Source organism: Drosophila sulfurigaster, chromosome 2R (genome assembly GCF_023558435.1).
Source record: "Drosophila sulfurigaster albostrigata strain 15112-1811.04 chromosome 2R, ASM2355843v2, whole genome shotgun sequence".
Lineage (NCBI taxonomy): Eukaryota > Metazoa > Arthropoda > Insecta > Diptera > Drosophilidae > Drosophila > Drosophila sulfurigaster.
Genome location: NC_084882.1, coordinates 20,999,700 through 21,016,855, shown reverse-complemented (window position 1 = coordinate 21,016,855; position 17,156 = coordinate 20,999,700). Strand labels below are relative to the sequence as shown.

The following is a 17,156-nucleotide window of genomic DNA, read 5'->3' as shown; positions in this document are numbered from 1 at the left end:
TATAAATGGGCACACCTCTGTGGGATATATGTGAAAAATACTGCTCTGTTAAAAAAGTCAGCACAGCTGACATTGCCGTCACCCCACAAGTTAACAGCGATAGTATCGCAAGAACGCAAACATCGCTTGTTTTAAATTATAATTTCTTAAATATATTTTTATTGTGTCTGATTTTTTTAATTTATATTATATATGTATTATTATTTAAATACGTATACTTACTTATGAAGAACGATCTTCAAACAGTCATAATTTGTACATCACACTGCCAACTTCACTCTTTTGGTATATTTGAAATACAATAGTATATTTCAGAAAGTGTGTTCGCGAATTTTCCCACCACTAGTTGTTGTTATTTTTGGTGGTGCAAGAGTATCTCATTTGTTTTCAGCTAAATATTTTTTCATTATCAATTAAAAGGCATTATTAAACAACGCAATGGCCAATGTGGAGTCAATGATTGTAGAGGAGAAGACGCAGATCAAACAAATTGATCGTGAAAAGGTTTGTTTCATCTCTGCACCTGCATTACTGCCGGCAACTAATTTGCTTCTTCTTCCTGGTGCACTTTTAGACCTGCCCGCTGCTGCTGCGAGTGTTTTGCTCAACTGGACGCCATCATTCAGTCTCCGAGTACATGTATGGCAATGTGCCCACTAATGAGCTGCAGATCTACACTTGGCAGGATGCAACGCTGCATGAGTTAACTTCGCTGGTGCGCGATGTGAATCCAGATACCCGTAAAAAGGGTACCTACTTCGACTTTGCCATTGTGTTCCCCAACTTCCGGAATAACCACTTTCAAATGCGCGAAATTGGTGTGACTTGTACCGGCCAAAAGGGCATCGATGACAATAAGACTCTGGCCCAGGCCAAGTTCAGTATTGGCGACTTTCTGGACATTTCAATAACCCCGCCCAATCGCATGCCGCCCGCGAGACGTCAGCGCCCGTATTGAAAAACACTGAGATTACAGGCTATTCATAATCATATAATTTTCTCAACTTTACACTCAAGATAATAATAAAGTACAGACGTAATTACAGATTAGAAGAAATAATGGAGACGACTTAACAGCTGCATGACTTAAATTTCTATGTGGAGTATTGTGTGGATGTGGTGTAGTGCTTTCTAGTTTCTGTAGATGCTGTTGGGACGCTTGGACTTCTTCTTGCCCAGTTGCGTCATATCAATCTCCAGACCATTGGGTAGCACAGCGCGATTCTCCTCGTAGTTGATGAAACCGTTCTCCTGCAGCTCCTCCTCGTTCTCGCGTGCATTTGGATCGCATTTGATGCCAGTCTCATAGTTGTACTCACGTTTGTTGCCATCGGGATCAATGTAGCCATAGGTGCCCCTTTAAAAAACACAGTTCGATAAGCACTTTTCGAGTTTATATAAGTAACACTTACTTGGTTATGCAGTCGGTGCCAATGATTTCCTCCTTGAAAGAGCCGTCGTCATTCTCATAGCCCCACGTGATACTGCCATCCTCGTTCTCATCGCGCCACTTGCGAATGGTCTGAGCCACAGGACGCTGGCGACGCTGTTGCTGTGATTGTTGCTCATCCTGCAACTGATTCTGATCGATGAGCGGACGCGACTGAATAGGCTTCGGTCTGGGACGTGCAACGGGGACAGGTGCTGGTGCCTCCGGACGCACTGCAGCCGCGGGACGTGTGCGAATGACAGCAATACGTTGTGGCTGTGGTGGTGGTGGTGGAGGAGGAGCTGCAGCTGCTTGCACTGGACGCTCTGGGGCAAATCTCTGTGAGCTCTCGAAACGGCCAATGCCAAAGTCATTGAAGGCAGGTCGATTAATGGGCGTTGCAACGGCGGGACGTTCAGCGAAACGCGGTGGGGCGGGTAGAATGGCAGTTGGCTGACTGTCCTCATGCTGTAGTAGCTGTGGGACGGGAGCAGCGGGCTCAATGGATTGCTGACCATTCAGAAAAGCGGCAGCCGCCTGCTGGAATTGCGACTGCTGGGCCTGGGCAAGTTGTTGCTCACGCAGCAGACTTGGCAGGAATGCATCTGGCTGCTCATCCTCGGCGGCTTCTGTAACTGGACGCTCCTCCAACACGACACGAGGCGTCACCGCTGGCAAGATGGCGTTCTGCTGGCGCACCGTCGTTCCGGGACGACGCACGCGCAACACCGGTTGACGATGGAGCACGGGACCTGGTGAGGCAATGGCACCGGGAATGCTCAAACGTGGAGGATAGTTTTGGGCCTGAACCATGACGACGGCGACGCTGCATAACAGCTAAAAAATATTGAGGGAGGTAAAAAATGTAGTGGGATTAAGACACGATTGTATATGGTATGGACTGCATTATTTAATGAGTGTTGCAAGAGTTGCGTACAAGTGTGGACGACTTTGTAGCACGTGCCACTTTTGGGGGCACACTTCTAATTAACAAACCTATTAGACGGTTTTTAATTGGTTACTTTGTGTAACATGTTCCACATGCGTTCCACAAATGTAAGCTAAGTTCAGCTTATGCTTTTCGTGGTACTTCTTAAGCTGTTGTCCCCATAAGCAAACAGGTTTAAATTTATACGCCGCTGAAGTATTACAACAACAATTTGTAATTGTAACGCTGCGGCGACCACAACAACATTTTGATCGAAGTAGCTGCAATAGCAATAAATGTGGAACATAAAGCAAAATCACAGAAATTGCTCGCCTGCCTGCGATCGATCATAACCGGCAGCAGTAGCAACAACATAGCCAACGCCACCACCACCAACAACAATAAGAGTAGAAAAATGTCGGCTTTTAAAATTGTTGTAACTGCAACAGCAGTAGTAGTAGTAGTACAGTAGTTGTTGTTGCTATCGCTGTCTCGGCCCGAATTGCGCAATTTGCATGCCTCAACAGTTGGCGGTGGCCCAAAGAGGTGGCAGTCCAAATACAAATACAAATACAAATCCAAAACAAGACCAGCAACAACAAAAAAACGCCAAGAAAAACCCCAATAAGTTATGCGAATTTTTCCGTGGCATGTGGAAAACGTTTTTAGCTCAAGCTCGTAGAGTTTCCGGTTAAAACCAAAAACAAAAAATGAAGTCAGTGTCTAGGACAAGTGGCCGATCATTCAATGGGCGACTTGATACGAATTCGAGTACTTTCCAAAATACCAGACATTGAGTTTTAAGTTTTTTTTAATTAGGTGCCGCTTTAATTGCGATTGAGATCAGTGAACAACGTAACTTTGGTTGTATTGTTTTCTTAAGCTATGTTATGTTTTGATTAGAGTGTAGAGAACAGATATTGAAAATACAGTGCACATTTGTTCTAGGTGTCATTTTGACTATTACTGTTAGTCAGATTATTATATTTATTTAAAACTGAAGTGGAACATTCTATTTTAAAAAGTCACAATTATTTTATCATTAAATCTACAAAAATGTGTGTTTGGGTGCGACTAAAACACAATTTAAGAGCACCTAATTAAAGCAATTTTAATACTTTTCATTGCGTTAATTTAAATGAATAATGATATCACGCATTGTTTTTAAATTGCTCGAAACAGAAAATATGAGTAATAGTATAAACAGCATTATGCAAGAGCGTGTTCAATATACATATATTAAAACTTGTTTTTAAAAATTCTTGAAATAGAACTGACTTTAAACTTAATAGAATATAGCATCCATTAATAAATAGGTTAGTAGGTTCCCACAGACCTCAGTTGTAAAAAATCAACTGTTGAGTGCTGATAATCTCATTAATTCCATCGCGTATTGTGTCAAGCTTATGCAAATGTTTATGGTCATTATTATGCACTCAACCAATATAGGTATTAATTCATTTCTGCATTGCTTTCTTAGCCGTAATATGAAGAGTGTGGAGTGTTGTGCTGTGGGCAATCAAGCCAAGCATTCCAGTGGCCAAACGACTTGAATGCAGCTCTGGCTGGCTGCCCAAACTACCTGGTCAAGTGAACTACTTGTTAGTTGGCCGTTGGAATAAGTAGCATGATTGAAAATAACAGAGATAGCTATAGTTTGGGGCTGTTGCACGCTTTGGCAAACACTTGCAACTATTTTGGTGTGGAACTTGATTTGATTTAATTAATTTTTTTCTCTTTTGTTTTATGACTGAACCGAAGTCGCGTCGTTGTCGACGTGGTTCAAGGAAACTGAACACAATAAATGTGTGCAACCAATTTGAGTTATGTGTGTGTGTGGCAAGCCAAGCCCTAGACTAAGGAACAGTCATTAACGTGGGTGTAGCTGCCAACTCATCAGAGTGCGAAGTCTGTGGCTGAAGCATAGTTTATGCTTGATTGCGATTGAGGTGATGATATCTCATTAGTAACAATAACTTGATTAAGGACTCTTGGCCTTGGGGGAGAACATGAGTAAACTTGACTGGTTATTGACTGAAATGGAACGAAATCCGAAAAAATCCATTGCATTGCCATAAAATCTTAAGCTCCCTCCGGGCAGCGGCAGCAACAATAACAGCAGCTCAATCCCTCCTGCTCGTATTTCTCTTTTTTTTGCTCAACTGGCTGGAAATAGTTGTCAGTGCACTTTCAGAGCTCAAATATGTAACGCTTTATTTATGCTTATACATATATTTATTTGTATATGTAAGTGCCATGTACTCGTGCATTACGTAATGCCTTCACATACTACGCCCAATTGCGTTACGGCGCACTGTATCTGTATCTGTATCTGTATCTAAAGCTGTGGTTGCATTTGTATCTGTAATGGATCTACTACATATATCGGTTGTGTTGGAGCAACTGCAACTCACTGCATCTGCAATGAGTGTGCGTGCTGAGAATTTGCATAAACTGAAGCTGGGTGCGTTTTTGAATCTCAAACAGCCTGGCTAGTTGTTTGTGGATTACATTGCGTGGACTGTGGATTGTGGACGGCATGTGAGTCGGGCCAAATAGCAGCTACGACCTTGAGACACATATTCGTAAGCCAAGCACAATAACTTGCGGTGACCAATTTTAAGTTAATTCATACATAACTAACTGCTCTTTAAACGCTTTACAAATTGCCGGCATTTACTTCTCTGATTTTACAATTAGTATTTTTGATTTTCGGTTTTTTTGCAAACTCATTAGGCTAAACCTATGACCAATGGTCGGGACCAACCCAAAAAAATAACACAAATCAAGCAATCAATCAACAGTACTCGAATCCTATTAGAAACGGTTATTCATGGTTGAATTGAGTATCTCTCAGGCTAATTTTATGTGTGAAATTTCCGATTATAGCGAATTTCTTTGTACGGACATGAAAGGCATACAAATAAGTTAAGTTTGGAGAGGAAAAATTTTGCAGATATGTTTTTAGTTTAGAAATTAACGATTTAAAAAGGTAAAAATGTGTGAAATAATTGTAGCTTTATGGTAAAATTATAAGGTTTGGGTTTGTTTTGACATAAAATCTGAACTTGTGAATTACTTATATATTTTTGTTGTCTTCCATAAAGTATCATATGCATGAAGGATGCAAAACATTTATGAATTTATGAATGAACAAAGAAATTATATATGCTTATTTTTTTATTTATATAGAATTTCTATGTTATTTATCAACGACGTCGTAATACATTTAAGTGCATTATCTGAATAACCAAATTTTGAAGAAATACTTGTCAATCTTAAGCACTTTATGCTTCACTCAGTGGCAAATTCCATAGATAAAATACAATAAACATTTTTGGCATATTGCTCACATTAAAGGGGCGGTGGCAAAAGCGAATAGAAACAACAAAGAAAATACGGGTTACTCGTTAAAGTTGTGACCTGAGGGCTTGGTTAACCATTAACCAATATCCAATAACCAACATCCAATAACCGATAATTCAATTGAAATTCTTAAGCGGATAGAAAACAATTGCTAATGATTGAATCGCAGATTTATTGTTGAGTGACTTTTCTATGATCAACATAATCGAAATGTCAATTGGTCATAGTATTTAATTGCTAATTGCGTTGCATTGAGATAATCACACAAGTACACTCATCGACTTTCTATTAAATGCAAATACTCGTAAACAGCACATAAATGTCTCAATTGTCGCTTGGATCGAGATCTTAAGCCTCAAACCAAACGACCTTGGCTCTCATACTCTCATATTACGCATACCGAGTTATCTTAGGCGAACTGCACTTTTGTGAAACTCTTATAATAAGAAGTCATAGATATATTTTTGATATATTTGTTCACTCTCTTATTGTGTATTACAGATCCTTTCAAAACTTACCGCAATTAGTTGCAGTTTCATGTTGATATTCGATGTGGTGTATGTGTCTTGAATCGTTTGTGCAATACTTCCGCGAACTCCAATCTCACAACCCTAATGACTACGCCCAAACTTCAAGTACTGAAAACTGTTTTTTAATATTTTTTTGTCTTCTCTTTTCGTTTCTTAAGACCGTCGTGGGTTTGGTTACTTTAGGCCAGCCGTTAAACGTTGAAATGCTGGGCGCCCCAGGTGTGCAGTCGGTTTTATAGCCACGTTCGCAGCTTTGCGTCTCTCAAACAGAGCACTCGACTCGAAATTTATGTGAGTTGTGTGTTTCGCATGTCTATGTTTGCCATGTGAACGCTGAAACAGTGCAGACTATTAACGCATCTCGAAATGAAAGTAAACGCGATGATTATTGCAAATTTTTAAACACTATTCGTGGATGTCGCCTGTGCTGAGAATCGTGTGAGCTTCGTAAACGTGCTTCAATTTTTAAATTACTTTTACCGCAACTGCAAAAGCTTAAATAACAACAGGTGGCAACGCTCCAAGTAGAGCTTTGCGAGGTTACACGAGCTTAAAGCTGTTTGCGTATAGCGAAGTTTTTTTATCGGTAGCCAAAAACTCACAAACCAATCACTTTCGATGGCATTATTGCAGCCCCAAAGCTGGGACTGGAACCCAGAGACAAACGATTGATGTCGAACTTCGAACACAAATATGCACGATTCCAATCGTCGTATATTTAATGCATAAGAAGAAAGCAATATTTGATTCAAATTTAAAACAATAGCGTAGGTAAATGATATATTCTGTAGTATAGTATATGAAAGTTGATGGTTGAGCTGAATCCATTATTCGATTATACTTCTCAACATTGAAATTGTTAGTAGCTTTAAATTCAGCTTATGGAAAATATTCTATTCTGAATCATATAACATTGCTTTACACCCCTTACTCAAAACAAATACAAATTCTTGTATATTAAAAGTCTTTAAAAACTGCATTTATATTCGAAATGAATTATAAGAATAAATATAACAAACTATATATTAATTAGAGAGACAGAGAGTGTGGGAGCATGGAGGAAGCATGATTTTGTGAGGGCCCATTGACCAATATGTCCAATATATCACAGTTATACGTGTAAGAATCGAGGCATGCGAAGAGTTTTTACAGTTCAACGTCCTTCATCAGAGTAATAGCAACAGCTCCAATGATACCACAAACTCCCATAATGTTAAGCGGCAGCAAAGCATCGTAATGTTCCTGCGAATGCAATTGGAGATATTAGATCAAATAACAGAAAGTAGGCGAGAGAGTTAAAAGCTTACCAGCTGCCACAGGGATGGCACCATAATGAGAGCGATGCCCGATGCCAGGTTGCCCATGCCGACGCCAAAGTTACGCACAATGGTGGGATACTGCATGGCCGTGTAGGTGGGAATGATGGCATTGTTAGCACCTATCAAACACTTCGCTGTAAAATGTAAAGTATTATATGACAAGCTGACACCAGATACAAAAGATACAGTATCTAACAGATACTGGTACTGGGGCGTACGCACCTATAATAGCCAGAGCAATGACACCCGTCTGATTGTCCTCGCCGTGGGGCACCAAGTTGGTGGCCAGACAACAAAGACCCGGCAGCAGCATGTATCCCAGCAGGCTGCGTCTTATGCCCGCCTTGAGCACCACAAAAATGCTGATGCAAATGGAAAGAGCCTCAACAGCGCCAGCAACGGCGCTATTAATATATATATTACCACCAAGATTGCTCAGATGCAGCGTCAATCCGAAATAGATGATGATGAGTGTTAGCCAAATGACAAGAGTGAGGACTGTAGTACGCCAATATTTGCGGCCAAAAACTACTAAAATGGGATTCACATGTATTTCCAAGTCATGTGTCTTGACCTCCTCCACGTCTGTAGCTTTCGTCTCCTCCGCCTGTCCGGCGATTTCTGTCTGCGATGGGTCTTTCACCTGGGCAGCCATTGGTACAGCTGCCTCGAGAGTTTTTTGATAGTTACTAGGCAGCGTGGTGCCATTCATCTTGGCCGCCTGTTCAATCAAACGAGTTAGCTCCTCGAGTCGACCCTGAGCCAGCAGCCAGCGTGGAGATTCCGGCAACCAATACCTGTAAAGTGAGAGGCAAAAGGAATCAGTGTGACTGTCGCTGTTGGTATTTATTGCCTGACCAATGCACATTGGCACAATGGAATTTTTCAATTGGTTTCAGGCTTCTCAACGAATGCGGCTAATCTGAAGGGTTTCACTCTGAGACAAACACTCTAAGGAATTTTGTGTGGCAGAACTTTGCTTTGTCCGTTTGGAATCTAATTGATCCCACGCTTTGTAATGTTGTCAATCGCTTCTCATTGGTTGCGAAGAATGTTTCGCCAGATACAGTTTATTTTTTTTTCACTTTGATGTCAGATGCGAACGTGAAAATAACAATAAAATGGTTAGCACAACTTTTACTCTCCGACCACACTAAAAGTGGTTTCATGTCACATACTCGTAAGTGATTCGAAAACGACAAAATTTAAACAGGCAATATAAATAAAAGCATTAACATTTACGTGCATCGCATTCAATTAAATTTAATAGCCCGAATAAAAGTAAAATAGCGAATAGATGCAATTATAATAAATTAACCAGAACTTATTTTGTCTGCTGAAAATACATAGTAAAGTATTGAACTCATGTTTTTTTTTATTTTTTTTTTGAGGTAGTAATGGTACCACTCGTCGTATACTTTCTTTGCGGTTGGTACGAAAACTTCTCTACGATAGAAGACTTTTAACATGGCTTTTCAATTTAAGTATGCATTTTGACGCTAATACTGGATTATTTCGAATTTATGCATTATGTAGGATTCGCAATATAAATAAATAAATATAGTTAATATAACTTTAAATTTGTTATGAAGCCGAAACCCCTACACATAAGTATTAGTGAAAATCTAACATCGCTGACTAATTTGTATAATCGATAATTATATAAGCTTGCCACATTAACAAAAACAAAGAAGCATTAAATCAAAACGATGTTTTGCGATAGAATTACTTGATTATTTATGTTACCTACCAGATGCTCAACATGACCAGCCATGGCCAGGATATAACCAGCTGGAGAATGCGCCAGTCTCGGATGAGATAGGCAATCCCGGAGGAGAGGACGTAGGAGATGGCAACTGGTAAAATGTTTAATATGCCGATTATAGTACGCCATTTGCCGGAGACCAGCTCGACGACCAGCACGAAGCTAACAACAGTCACGGTCATTGATGCGAATCCAATTATAACACGTAGCGACATGAACATGGCCACCGATGTTGAGAAGGCCAAAATTCCACCTGTGTGTCGTCCACCATTGGCGATAGAAAGACAGAGCGAGAGAGCGAGCATTAGTGACAAAATGTGTGGAAGCGAGAGCGAGAGATGAGAATGCCAGGTGCAAGGCCAGGCACGTAAATAAGAATGTAAAGTCAATTAAAATCCCTGCTGCGGACAAATGCAAATGTGCAAAGCCCTTTCACACACACACACATGATACACACATGGTACACACATCATACAGAGGTCGCAGTGGCAACGTTTCATATAAATGACAATTAGAAAATAAACGTGGCTTAAATTGTCATGGCAGCGCACACTTGCATTGAAGGAACATGTCCAATTTGTCCCATGATTGCTCCATCAACTCTTTATTTGACATACCGAATATGGTTTGTATGGTGACAAAGGTCATCAGCGTGTGACGGCGTCCAAAACGATCCGAAATCCATCCCGAAAGCACAGCTCCCGCTGCGGCGCCCATTAGAAAGCACATCTCAACGAAGCTGGTTATGTTGTTGCCACAAACCAGGCCAAATTCCTGCACCAATGTCTTGGCGTCGCCGTCCACATCGGAGAACTCAAATTGCTGGCATTGTGTGTAGCTCAAGTTGGCAACGTCGCTGGGCCAATTAATAAGCTGGCCATTCTCAAAAGTCACCTGACTGTAGTCAATGTCGAGCAGCTGACAGCCATTTGGACTCTGGCTGAGATTGCGCCACTCCGCAATGTCGAGCTGCTGCAGATGTGCCGGCCTAGCACACCAATAGTCCTTGGGTGCGGTCTGTAAGAAGAGAGTGAACTGGTTATTAATTACTGCACAGAGGTCAGCCTAACTGTAAAATCTTTAATTGATGTGAAGTTGTGTTGAAAGTTCATTATTAAGTTAATTACGAGTACTGTCAAAAAAGATTCATGGTTAACGGGTACTAAACTTTAAACAACATGTGTTTAATTTATAAATGTGAGTGCATCATTAAGCTCTTGGTTAATTATAACAATAATTGAATAATTAGATCCAAATATAAAGCATAATGGGAAACAAATCAAAAGTACCGCAAGCTGCAGTTAAAATATAATTGGATTAATGATCATTAAAAATTAAACTGCAATTAGAATTGAATTTAAAATAACTTCAAGTGTTTTCCCAACTTAGCACTGCAATAGCTTATGCATCTAATTAGAGTTAATATAGAGACTCTACCTGATTTATTTTTTTATGCTTCACGAGTCGATAAACTCATGATAGACCTCAGGTAATTAGCCAATAGCAATAGCAATAGCAATTGCCGTTTACGATGACACTTGGCATGCCATTAATTAACACCGCATGTTCGTGTATTTGTTGCCCATTTTTATGATCGCATTTGTTACTTTTGCCATTGGCTGATGTTTTTATATGGCTATGTAAAATGGCTTAGTGCAGGCCAATGACTTGAACCGATTGATTGTTACAGCATACGGGAAATTGCAAAACTCCAAGCTGCCCGTCTGAATATCTGTCTGTCTGTCTGACTAGCTGATTGATGGCACCATCAATGCGAGCAGACATCAGCAGAAGAGTGAAAGAGACAGACAATGAGTGAGAGAGGGGTTATTCACCGGCTGCTCAGCCTGTGGCGCATGGGGCGTATGCGCTATGCGGCTGGTCAGGCCTCAACAGGTTGAATTTCGCTTCGCTCTGCTCCGTTTCGTACGTGACTCGGTAAAAAAACAAACACACAAAATAACAGTGTTGTTATTGTTGCGGTTTTGTGTGTGAGTTAATGATTTCAAGTTCAAGTTGAAGTTCGCACAAACAGGAACCGAGATGGAAAGTGAAATAATGAGGGAACAAGTAAAAGTTAACGTTCTTCAAAAATAAAATAAATAAAAATTGCTGTCGACCAGCTCTTTCCTTGATGACCGAAACATGGACGTGGACACGTTACTGAAAATTTTATTATTGCTTAGTTGTTTGCTGTGGCTTTTCTCGTTCTCGTTCTCGTTCTCGGTCTATCTGTCCGCCTGACAGTGCCGTGCTCTGATGCCATAAAATGTCCATATTGGAGTTCGTGTCCCTGTCCGTTTGTCTATGGTTTCGAGTGCTGCGGCGGTTACTTGTCACGTTTCAAACATTTGCATAAAGAACTAACAATGGAATTTTATAGCGTGGGCTACGCCACACGATCGCCATCGCACCACCGCACCACATCGCACACTCGACATTAGTTGTGGAGTTTTGATAAATTGTTAAGAATTTGCGCCATTTGTTGGTCGTAACTCTGTGTCTCTTTATTTTGCACCTGATTGCAATTTATTCTAATGACGACATCGGCTACATTGGTCAAACAGTCACACAATGCGATGAGTTTTCAATTTGAGCAACTGTTTTCAGACATTGTATTACAACAGTATTTCCTTTTCGTTTGACACCAAACAATGAGCTTAAGTTATTTGTCGACAAATTCTCTACAAATTAATTGTATAATTATTATGCTAATAGAAATGGGAATTTACAGGGCATTTTGAATGCGCATTCCAAATGAATCTTCAATGATTAAATGATAATTTCAAATATTGGGAAAGATCCTCTTGCAATTAAAGCGAATTTCTTCTGAGTGGCCAAAAGAATTTTTGGAATTTATCAAATTTGCTGGTGGCATCAAATTAATTTTATTTTTAAAATAGTTTGCCAGATGAAATCTAATCAATTGTTTTTGGAAAAACCCCGGAAACCTCTTTTTTATAGATACTAAAAAAAAACCTGTTGATTAAATTGAAATCATGACTTATTATTAGCTTAATTGTGTTGGGTCAGTGAATGATAATAGTATATTAAAATACAACGTAGATGTACTCGCACAGTTAGGTAAGTGCAAGTCGATATTTGTAAATCGATAAGTACAACTTGGAATCGAATTGTTCAACTGCAACCACTGTGCTTCACTTGCTATATGGCAAAACTATCAGATCGGGCTTGTTTGCCGGCTCACTGGCTGACTGGCCCAGTAAAGTTTATTTTGTTTATATTGTTGCTTAATTAATATATTTAGACATTTTAGCGGTCGCAATTGGCTCGAGGCACGAGAGTAACCTTTCGAAGCCAACCTTGGGCCAACCTCAAGCTCAACGTGTGATATAGATCAGTGGGAGTGTAAATTAATTGAAAACTCTTGCACTGAGAAGCTGCTTGAGAAAACTCACTTGAACTATAGAAAAATTATAAATATCTCTAAACCAGTATGTTTGAAGTCTGACTGCATTTGACAAGTCATTTGTATCTTTCACCGTGAGCATGCAATATTTTTAGGCTCAGCATATAATACGTTCGCATATTGTATAATGACATATCTGGTCAGACTGGAATGGAAGGTAAACAATATTGTGTGGCTGTGTGTGATGAGAGTTTGGGGTACAGAAAACGTGTTTGGTATCAAATTCAATACGTATACGTATGCGTATACGTGTTAAGCTATTTTAAACTCAACTTCAGTCAGTGAACTAATTAAGAGTCCAAACAACAAAAAAGCGGCACGCGAAAGCAAATTCATTCTTAAAAACATTTTCACAAAATGAGTTTACTATCTGTAACAATCTGACATCATTTCTTTTTATCACACACTGATAAACGAAAACGTTAACAAGTTTCTCATTCTTAGCCAACACTCGTTATTGCTCAAGCGCATCGACACATTGTTGTGGAATAGTTGCAGCACAATTTGGTAAGCAATATGCTTGGTTTAAGCTCTTGCCACGCGATCACTCACCTGAAACACAAAGACGAATATGTGGAACGTGCAGATGGCCTGCAGAAATGATAAGATGGGACACCACAGTTTCTGCCAGCGACCTATGCAACCCAATAGCTGCTCCAGAGTCTTGGATTGAAGTAGCTCTAAATCCTCGTCGCTGGGCTGCAGCATTGGCGACAATTCGCCTGGAGATTGCTCCATTGCTTGCATTTATTTCTAACGCACGTCGTGTGGCGGTCTCGAATTTGTGAGAAAAAATAAAGTCAACCGACTGGCACTTGAGACGCAGATCAACTGATTTCGAATGTTTGCGAATATATATTTGACTTAAAAAAGCGGCACACACACAGAAATTCTTAATCATATGCAAATTCGGAATATTTGAGTGTATATATTATGATTTACATGCTTAATTGCTGAGAGTTTTCGGTCAAATACTGTTGTATATAGCGGACCTCAAGCTTGCACATTACTCTTACAACTGATTTGATAGACGGGCAGGTGTTGAAAATGATGTGGAGTCAAAAAGTTGCACACAGGTACGGCGCCATAAACTACAACACCAAACATCAACAGCAACAGCAACAACATTAGCGACAGCAACAACATGATCATCATCATCTTCGTCATCATTAGTTAGCAACAACACCCAACATTTCCGAGAGGGGCATCAAGATAAAGTTCAAAAGCAGCCGGAATACGCCTAACTAATTTGTCGAACTTAGAAATAAATTAAGGCAAATGTGAAAAACTGAGCTGCATATAGATCAGTAGTTGGAGAGAGAGAGAGAGCGAGCTTTGCGGGGTTTTTAAACATATGCTTATATAGCCATAAAACTGTACTCGAAACAGATCTGATCTGAACAAATCATTTTAGCACATAAGATCATGCCCCGATGGGGTTAGTGTTATTGTGTATATTTACGTATTATTCACCGACTGATCTGTATATAACATAAGCTACTTCAGAGCTTGACCCTCATAACGTTGACGTCGCAGTTAGTATAACAAACATTTTTAATTTTGTTTCCCGAGTGTTTTGGTAAATGGTTTAATATTTTCCAAAAGGTCTTGACCCCCATTTTCCACACGTGAAGCTTGGCAAAATAAACAATATTTTTTTGAGAGGAGATAAAAAGCTCCCATTGGTTTTTAAATATTTTTTAAATACTCGAAGTTCAAACTAAGTAATTAAGATTCAATTTAAATTACTTACTTACTTTCAGTTTTAGCAATTAATTGGTGAACGAACTTTTTATGTTGTATATTTATCTCTATTTAAGTACCTATCAAATTTTATTGCAGTGCAAGCTCGTTTCCGGCAATAGTCAAGCATGATTGTTACAAATACGTTCTTACATCATCGTGGTAGAGTTTTAAATGATAGTTGAACCCCCAATAATAATAATGCACATGCTGGTATGGAAATATGCAATTATCAGTCGGTAAATATGAGTACAATACTTGCAAAAAGGTAATTCTTAAGTTCTTGCATGATTGCAGTTGATGTTGAAATTTGTCTTCAACATTTGCTGAGCTTCGACTTTAACTTGTGATAAACCCAATATGTCAAGGTATCTTGTGGTTTATTGTTGTTTTACTTTGTACTTTATTTTATTTATATTTTTTTGGTAGCCTTCCCAATTGCACATTAGCACGAGAGATGATTATCGTGATTATCGAGCAATCAAAGTGCATAAATCACCGTTTGCACTTGACTAGCACGCTATATAGTGGTATTAGTGTGTTTGCATCTGACAGATACGCGCATTGACGCGTTGACAAATGATGGCTGATCGCACTGACTGAGAACCATTAAGTGCGTATGCAATCTGATGCCAATGCAAATTGCTTGAAGGTTGCCCCTTGAATGGGTTTCAGCCCGCACGCGAAGTTCCAATCAAAAAATAATATTGGCACATTATTGTTTAAATGGGGTTTGATTCGTACCGCACACTCTACGTACGACGTACAGTTTGACACATTTTGATTTCTTTCGAACTTGCTCATTGCAAATAACAATCTCAAGTGTTGACAGAGATGTCGTGTTATCAAATGATTACAAGAGGTGAGTAGTTAATTTGTAGGCGAGACTGGCGAGCCTCGCTACGATAACTGAGTACGACAACAATTGATGATAAGTGGCTTGTGTATTTAAAAATAGTAATTTTTAATCACTCACTCAATACTTTATTTGAAACGTGCTCTAAACAATTTGTAATCATTTGTAAGGGCCTAACGCGATTAAATAATGCTGCAACTAACTTTCCCTTTTCATTCATAAGTTACTGCAATTCACCCAATCGAGCAATTATCAAATTTGCCCTCGATCTGTTTATTAATGGTGTTGTTATTTTTTGCTTGCTGTTAACAAAACATAATACAAATTTGGCTTTGAAAGTGCGACGCAATCAAGTGTGTAAATATTTGCCAATCCATAAAAAATAAACGACTGAAAAACTCACCTGAAAAACAAACATAAACAAATGAAATGTTGTTGGTATCTGGAACAAGCACAATAAGAATGTCCAAAGGAAACTCCATTTCCGATAGTGGCCCAGGAAGATCGACAGCACATCGCTGTCCACATCTTGGCTAAGATCCTTGGCTGACTGCACCACTGCCGGGGGCAGTGGCATTAGGCCAACCTTCTTCAAGTCATCCGAATGGCGACGAAAATCCATTGCAATAACACTTATTTCCGGTGTGCCTGGCGTTGGCTTTGTCTCGCGGTAACCGCCATAAAGGTTTGCATCAAGGCTGCCCCGTGTGGTATTACCAACGCAATCAAAATTCAGGGAACCGCGTCGCAGCACGCCACTCATTGCGATATGAAGGAAACGATAATAACAACAACACGACAAACTGAATATCACTTCGAAAATGATTTAATTTCAATAATCTTAATTTTTACTGATCGATTGCATTGCTCGCAGTTGAAGTCGACGTCGCGCAGTTGCCTGTTGCTTAATGATTGTTTGCTTCGCTTTTCGCGGCGATCTAAATCCGTTAAAAGTTCCGCCAAGCAGTTATAAATGTTTGAAAAGCTCAAAAGCTTTTGTACTAAGGCATTGCCAGCTGCAAGAAAACGATTGTTTAAACTTTAAACGTTAAACATCGCCTCAGACAACGACTTTAAAGTTGTCGTAGGTCGCAGAGCTTTTGGCTTAAGTTTGGATACGAGACAGTTTCAAAAGTGAGATTCATTTCCACACATTTATTTCGTTATTACTTTGTATTATTTATTTTATATATATGTATATATATATATATTTCCTTTGACACTATAATTGCATTTACGTTGCTTTTTGGTTTTTTGATTTACAACAATTTTATATACGCATTTATTAACATTATCTGTTTTTCAGATCTGTTTGAGCAATTAACATGAGCTTTAAAACACGACTTGGGATTTCAAAATGGAATATCTAAGAGTTTACATTCATCCATTGCATTATTATTATTTTTAGTAATATGTAAACATAACTTGTTCATCATTTGATACATTATTTCGTAACATTCTTTACTTACAAGTGAATTTCTTTGTCATATGAATAGTTTTCTCTTAAATATACAAATTGCAAGTATGTAAAACATTGAATTATCATATGCAGTGCTCCTATTAAATGATATACATTATATAATTTTTAGACAACATAAAGTTCTACTTATGGTGTAAGTACAATAAACAACAAATTATAACTTATATTTAAGAACAATATTATAAATATATTTGTAAGTACAATAAGCATTTTGGCGATTTCATAAAGCAACAATTTCCATTTCATTTTCATTTTCATTTCCATTTTTCGGTTTGTTGATCACGTTGATTAACCAAATTTGTTCATTAAT

The 17,156-nt window shown here is 39.1% G+C and overlaps 3 protein-coding genes across 5 annotated transcripts; 1 reads left to right on the top strand and 2 right to left on the bottom strand.

Moving 5' to 3' along the window:
• The first annotated feature begins 338 nt into the window (after window positions 1–338).
• LOC133837683 (histone deacetylase complex subunit SAP18) lies at window positions 339–1,060 on the top strand. The gene is made up of 2 exons (XM_062268530.1): window positions 339–504; window positions 575–1,060. The coding sequence occupies exons 1-2, from the start codon at window positions 439–441 to the stop codon at window positions 956–958; spliced, it is 450 nt and encodes a 149-aa protein (XP_062124514.1). The 5' UTR covers window positions 339–438; the 3' UTR covers window positions 959–1,060.
• LOC133837682 (proline-, glutamic acid- and leucine-rich protein 1) lies at window positions 971–6,468 on the bottom strand. Its single transcript, XM_062268529.1, has 3 exons — window positions 6,242–6,468; window positions 1,413–2,266; window positions 971–1,357 (listed from the first exon to the last, which is right to left on the bottom strand). The coding sequence occupies exons 1-3, from the start codon at window positions 6,260–6,262 to the stop codon at window positions 1,132–1,134; spliced, it is 1,101 nt and encodes a 366-aa protein (XP_062124513.1). The 5' UTR covers window positions 6,263–6,468; the 3' UTR covers window positions 971–1,131.
• Window positions 6,469–7,215: 747 nt separating this feature from the next.
• On the bottom strand, window positions 7,216–16,309 carry LOC133839207 (organic cation transporter protein). 3 transcript variants are annotated; one of them, XM_062270608.1, is made up of 7 exons: window positions 15,766–16,309; window positions 13,320–13,507; window positions 9,955–10,354; window positions 9,323–9,590; window positions 7,795–8,369; window positions 7,561–7,706; window positions 7,216–7,495 (listed from the first exon to the last, which is right to left on the bottom strand). In XM_062270608.1, the coding sequence occupies exons 1-7, from the start codon at window positions 16,127–16,129 to the stop codon at window positions 7,400–7,402; spliced, it is 2,037 nt and encodes a 678-aa protein (XP_062126592.1). In that variant the 5' UTR covers window positions 16,130–16,309; the 3' UTR covers window positions 7,216–7,399. The 3 variants fall into 3 exon arrangements, with proteins under 3 accessions (XP_062126592.1, XP_062126590.1, XP_062126591.1); XM_062270606.1 differs by lacking the exon at window positions 13,320–13,507 and having other exon boundaries at window positions 15,770–16,307; XM_062270607.1 differs by lacking the exon at window positions 15,766–16,309 and having other exon boundaries at window positions 13,320–13,604.
• Window positions 16,310–17,156: the final 847 nt, after the last annotated feature.

Bases quoted from the DNA above. Each gene is read 5' to 3' on its own strand.
- LOC133837683 (XM_062268530.1), top strand. From the start codon at position 439: ATGGCCAATGTGGAGTCAATGATTGTAGAGGAGAAGACGCAGATCAAA. The intron at 505-574 runs GTTTGTTTCATC...GTGCACTTTTAG, and splicing joins AACAAATTGATCGTGAAAAG to ACCTGCCCGCTGCTGCTGCG.
- LOC133839207 (XM_062270608.1), bottom strand. From the start codon at position 16,129: ATGAGTGGCGTGCTGCGACGCGGTTCCCTGAATTTTGATTGCGTTGGT. The intron at 10,355-13,319 runs GTGAGTGATCGC...CTCTTCTTACAG, and splicing joins TATTCGTCTTTGTGTTTCAG to ACCGCACCCAAGGACTATTG. The intron at 7,496-7,560 runs GTAAGCTTTTAA...TTGCATTCGCAG, and splicing joins TGCCATCCCTGTGGCAGCTG to GAACATTACGATGCTTTGCT.
- LOC133837682 (XM_062268529.1), bottom strand. From the start codon at position 6,262: ATGAAACTGCAACTAATTGCG. The intron at 2,267-6,241 runs GTAAGTTTTGAA...AATATTTTTTAG, and splicing joins TGAAACTGCAACTAATTGCG to CTGTTATGCAGCGTCGCCGT. The intron at 1,358-1,412 runs GTAAGTGTTACT...TGTTTTTTAAAG, and splicing joins GGCACCGACTGCATAACCAA to GGGCACCTATGGCTACATTG.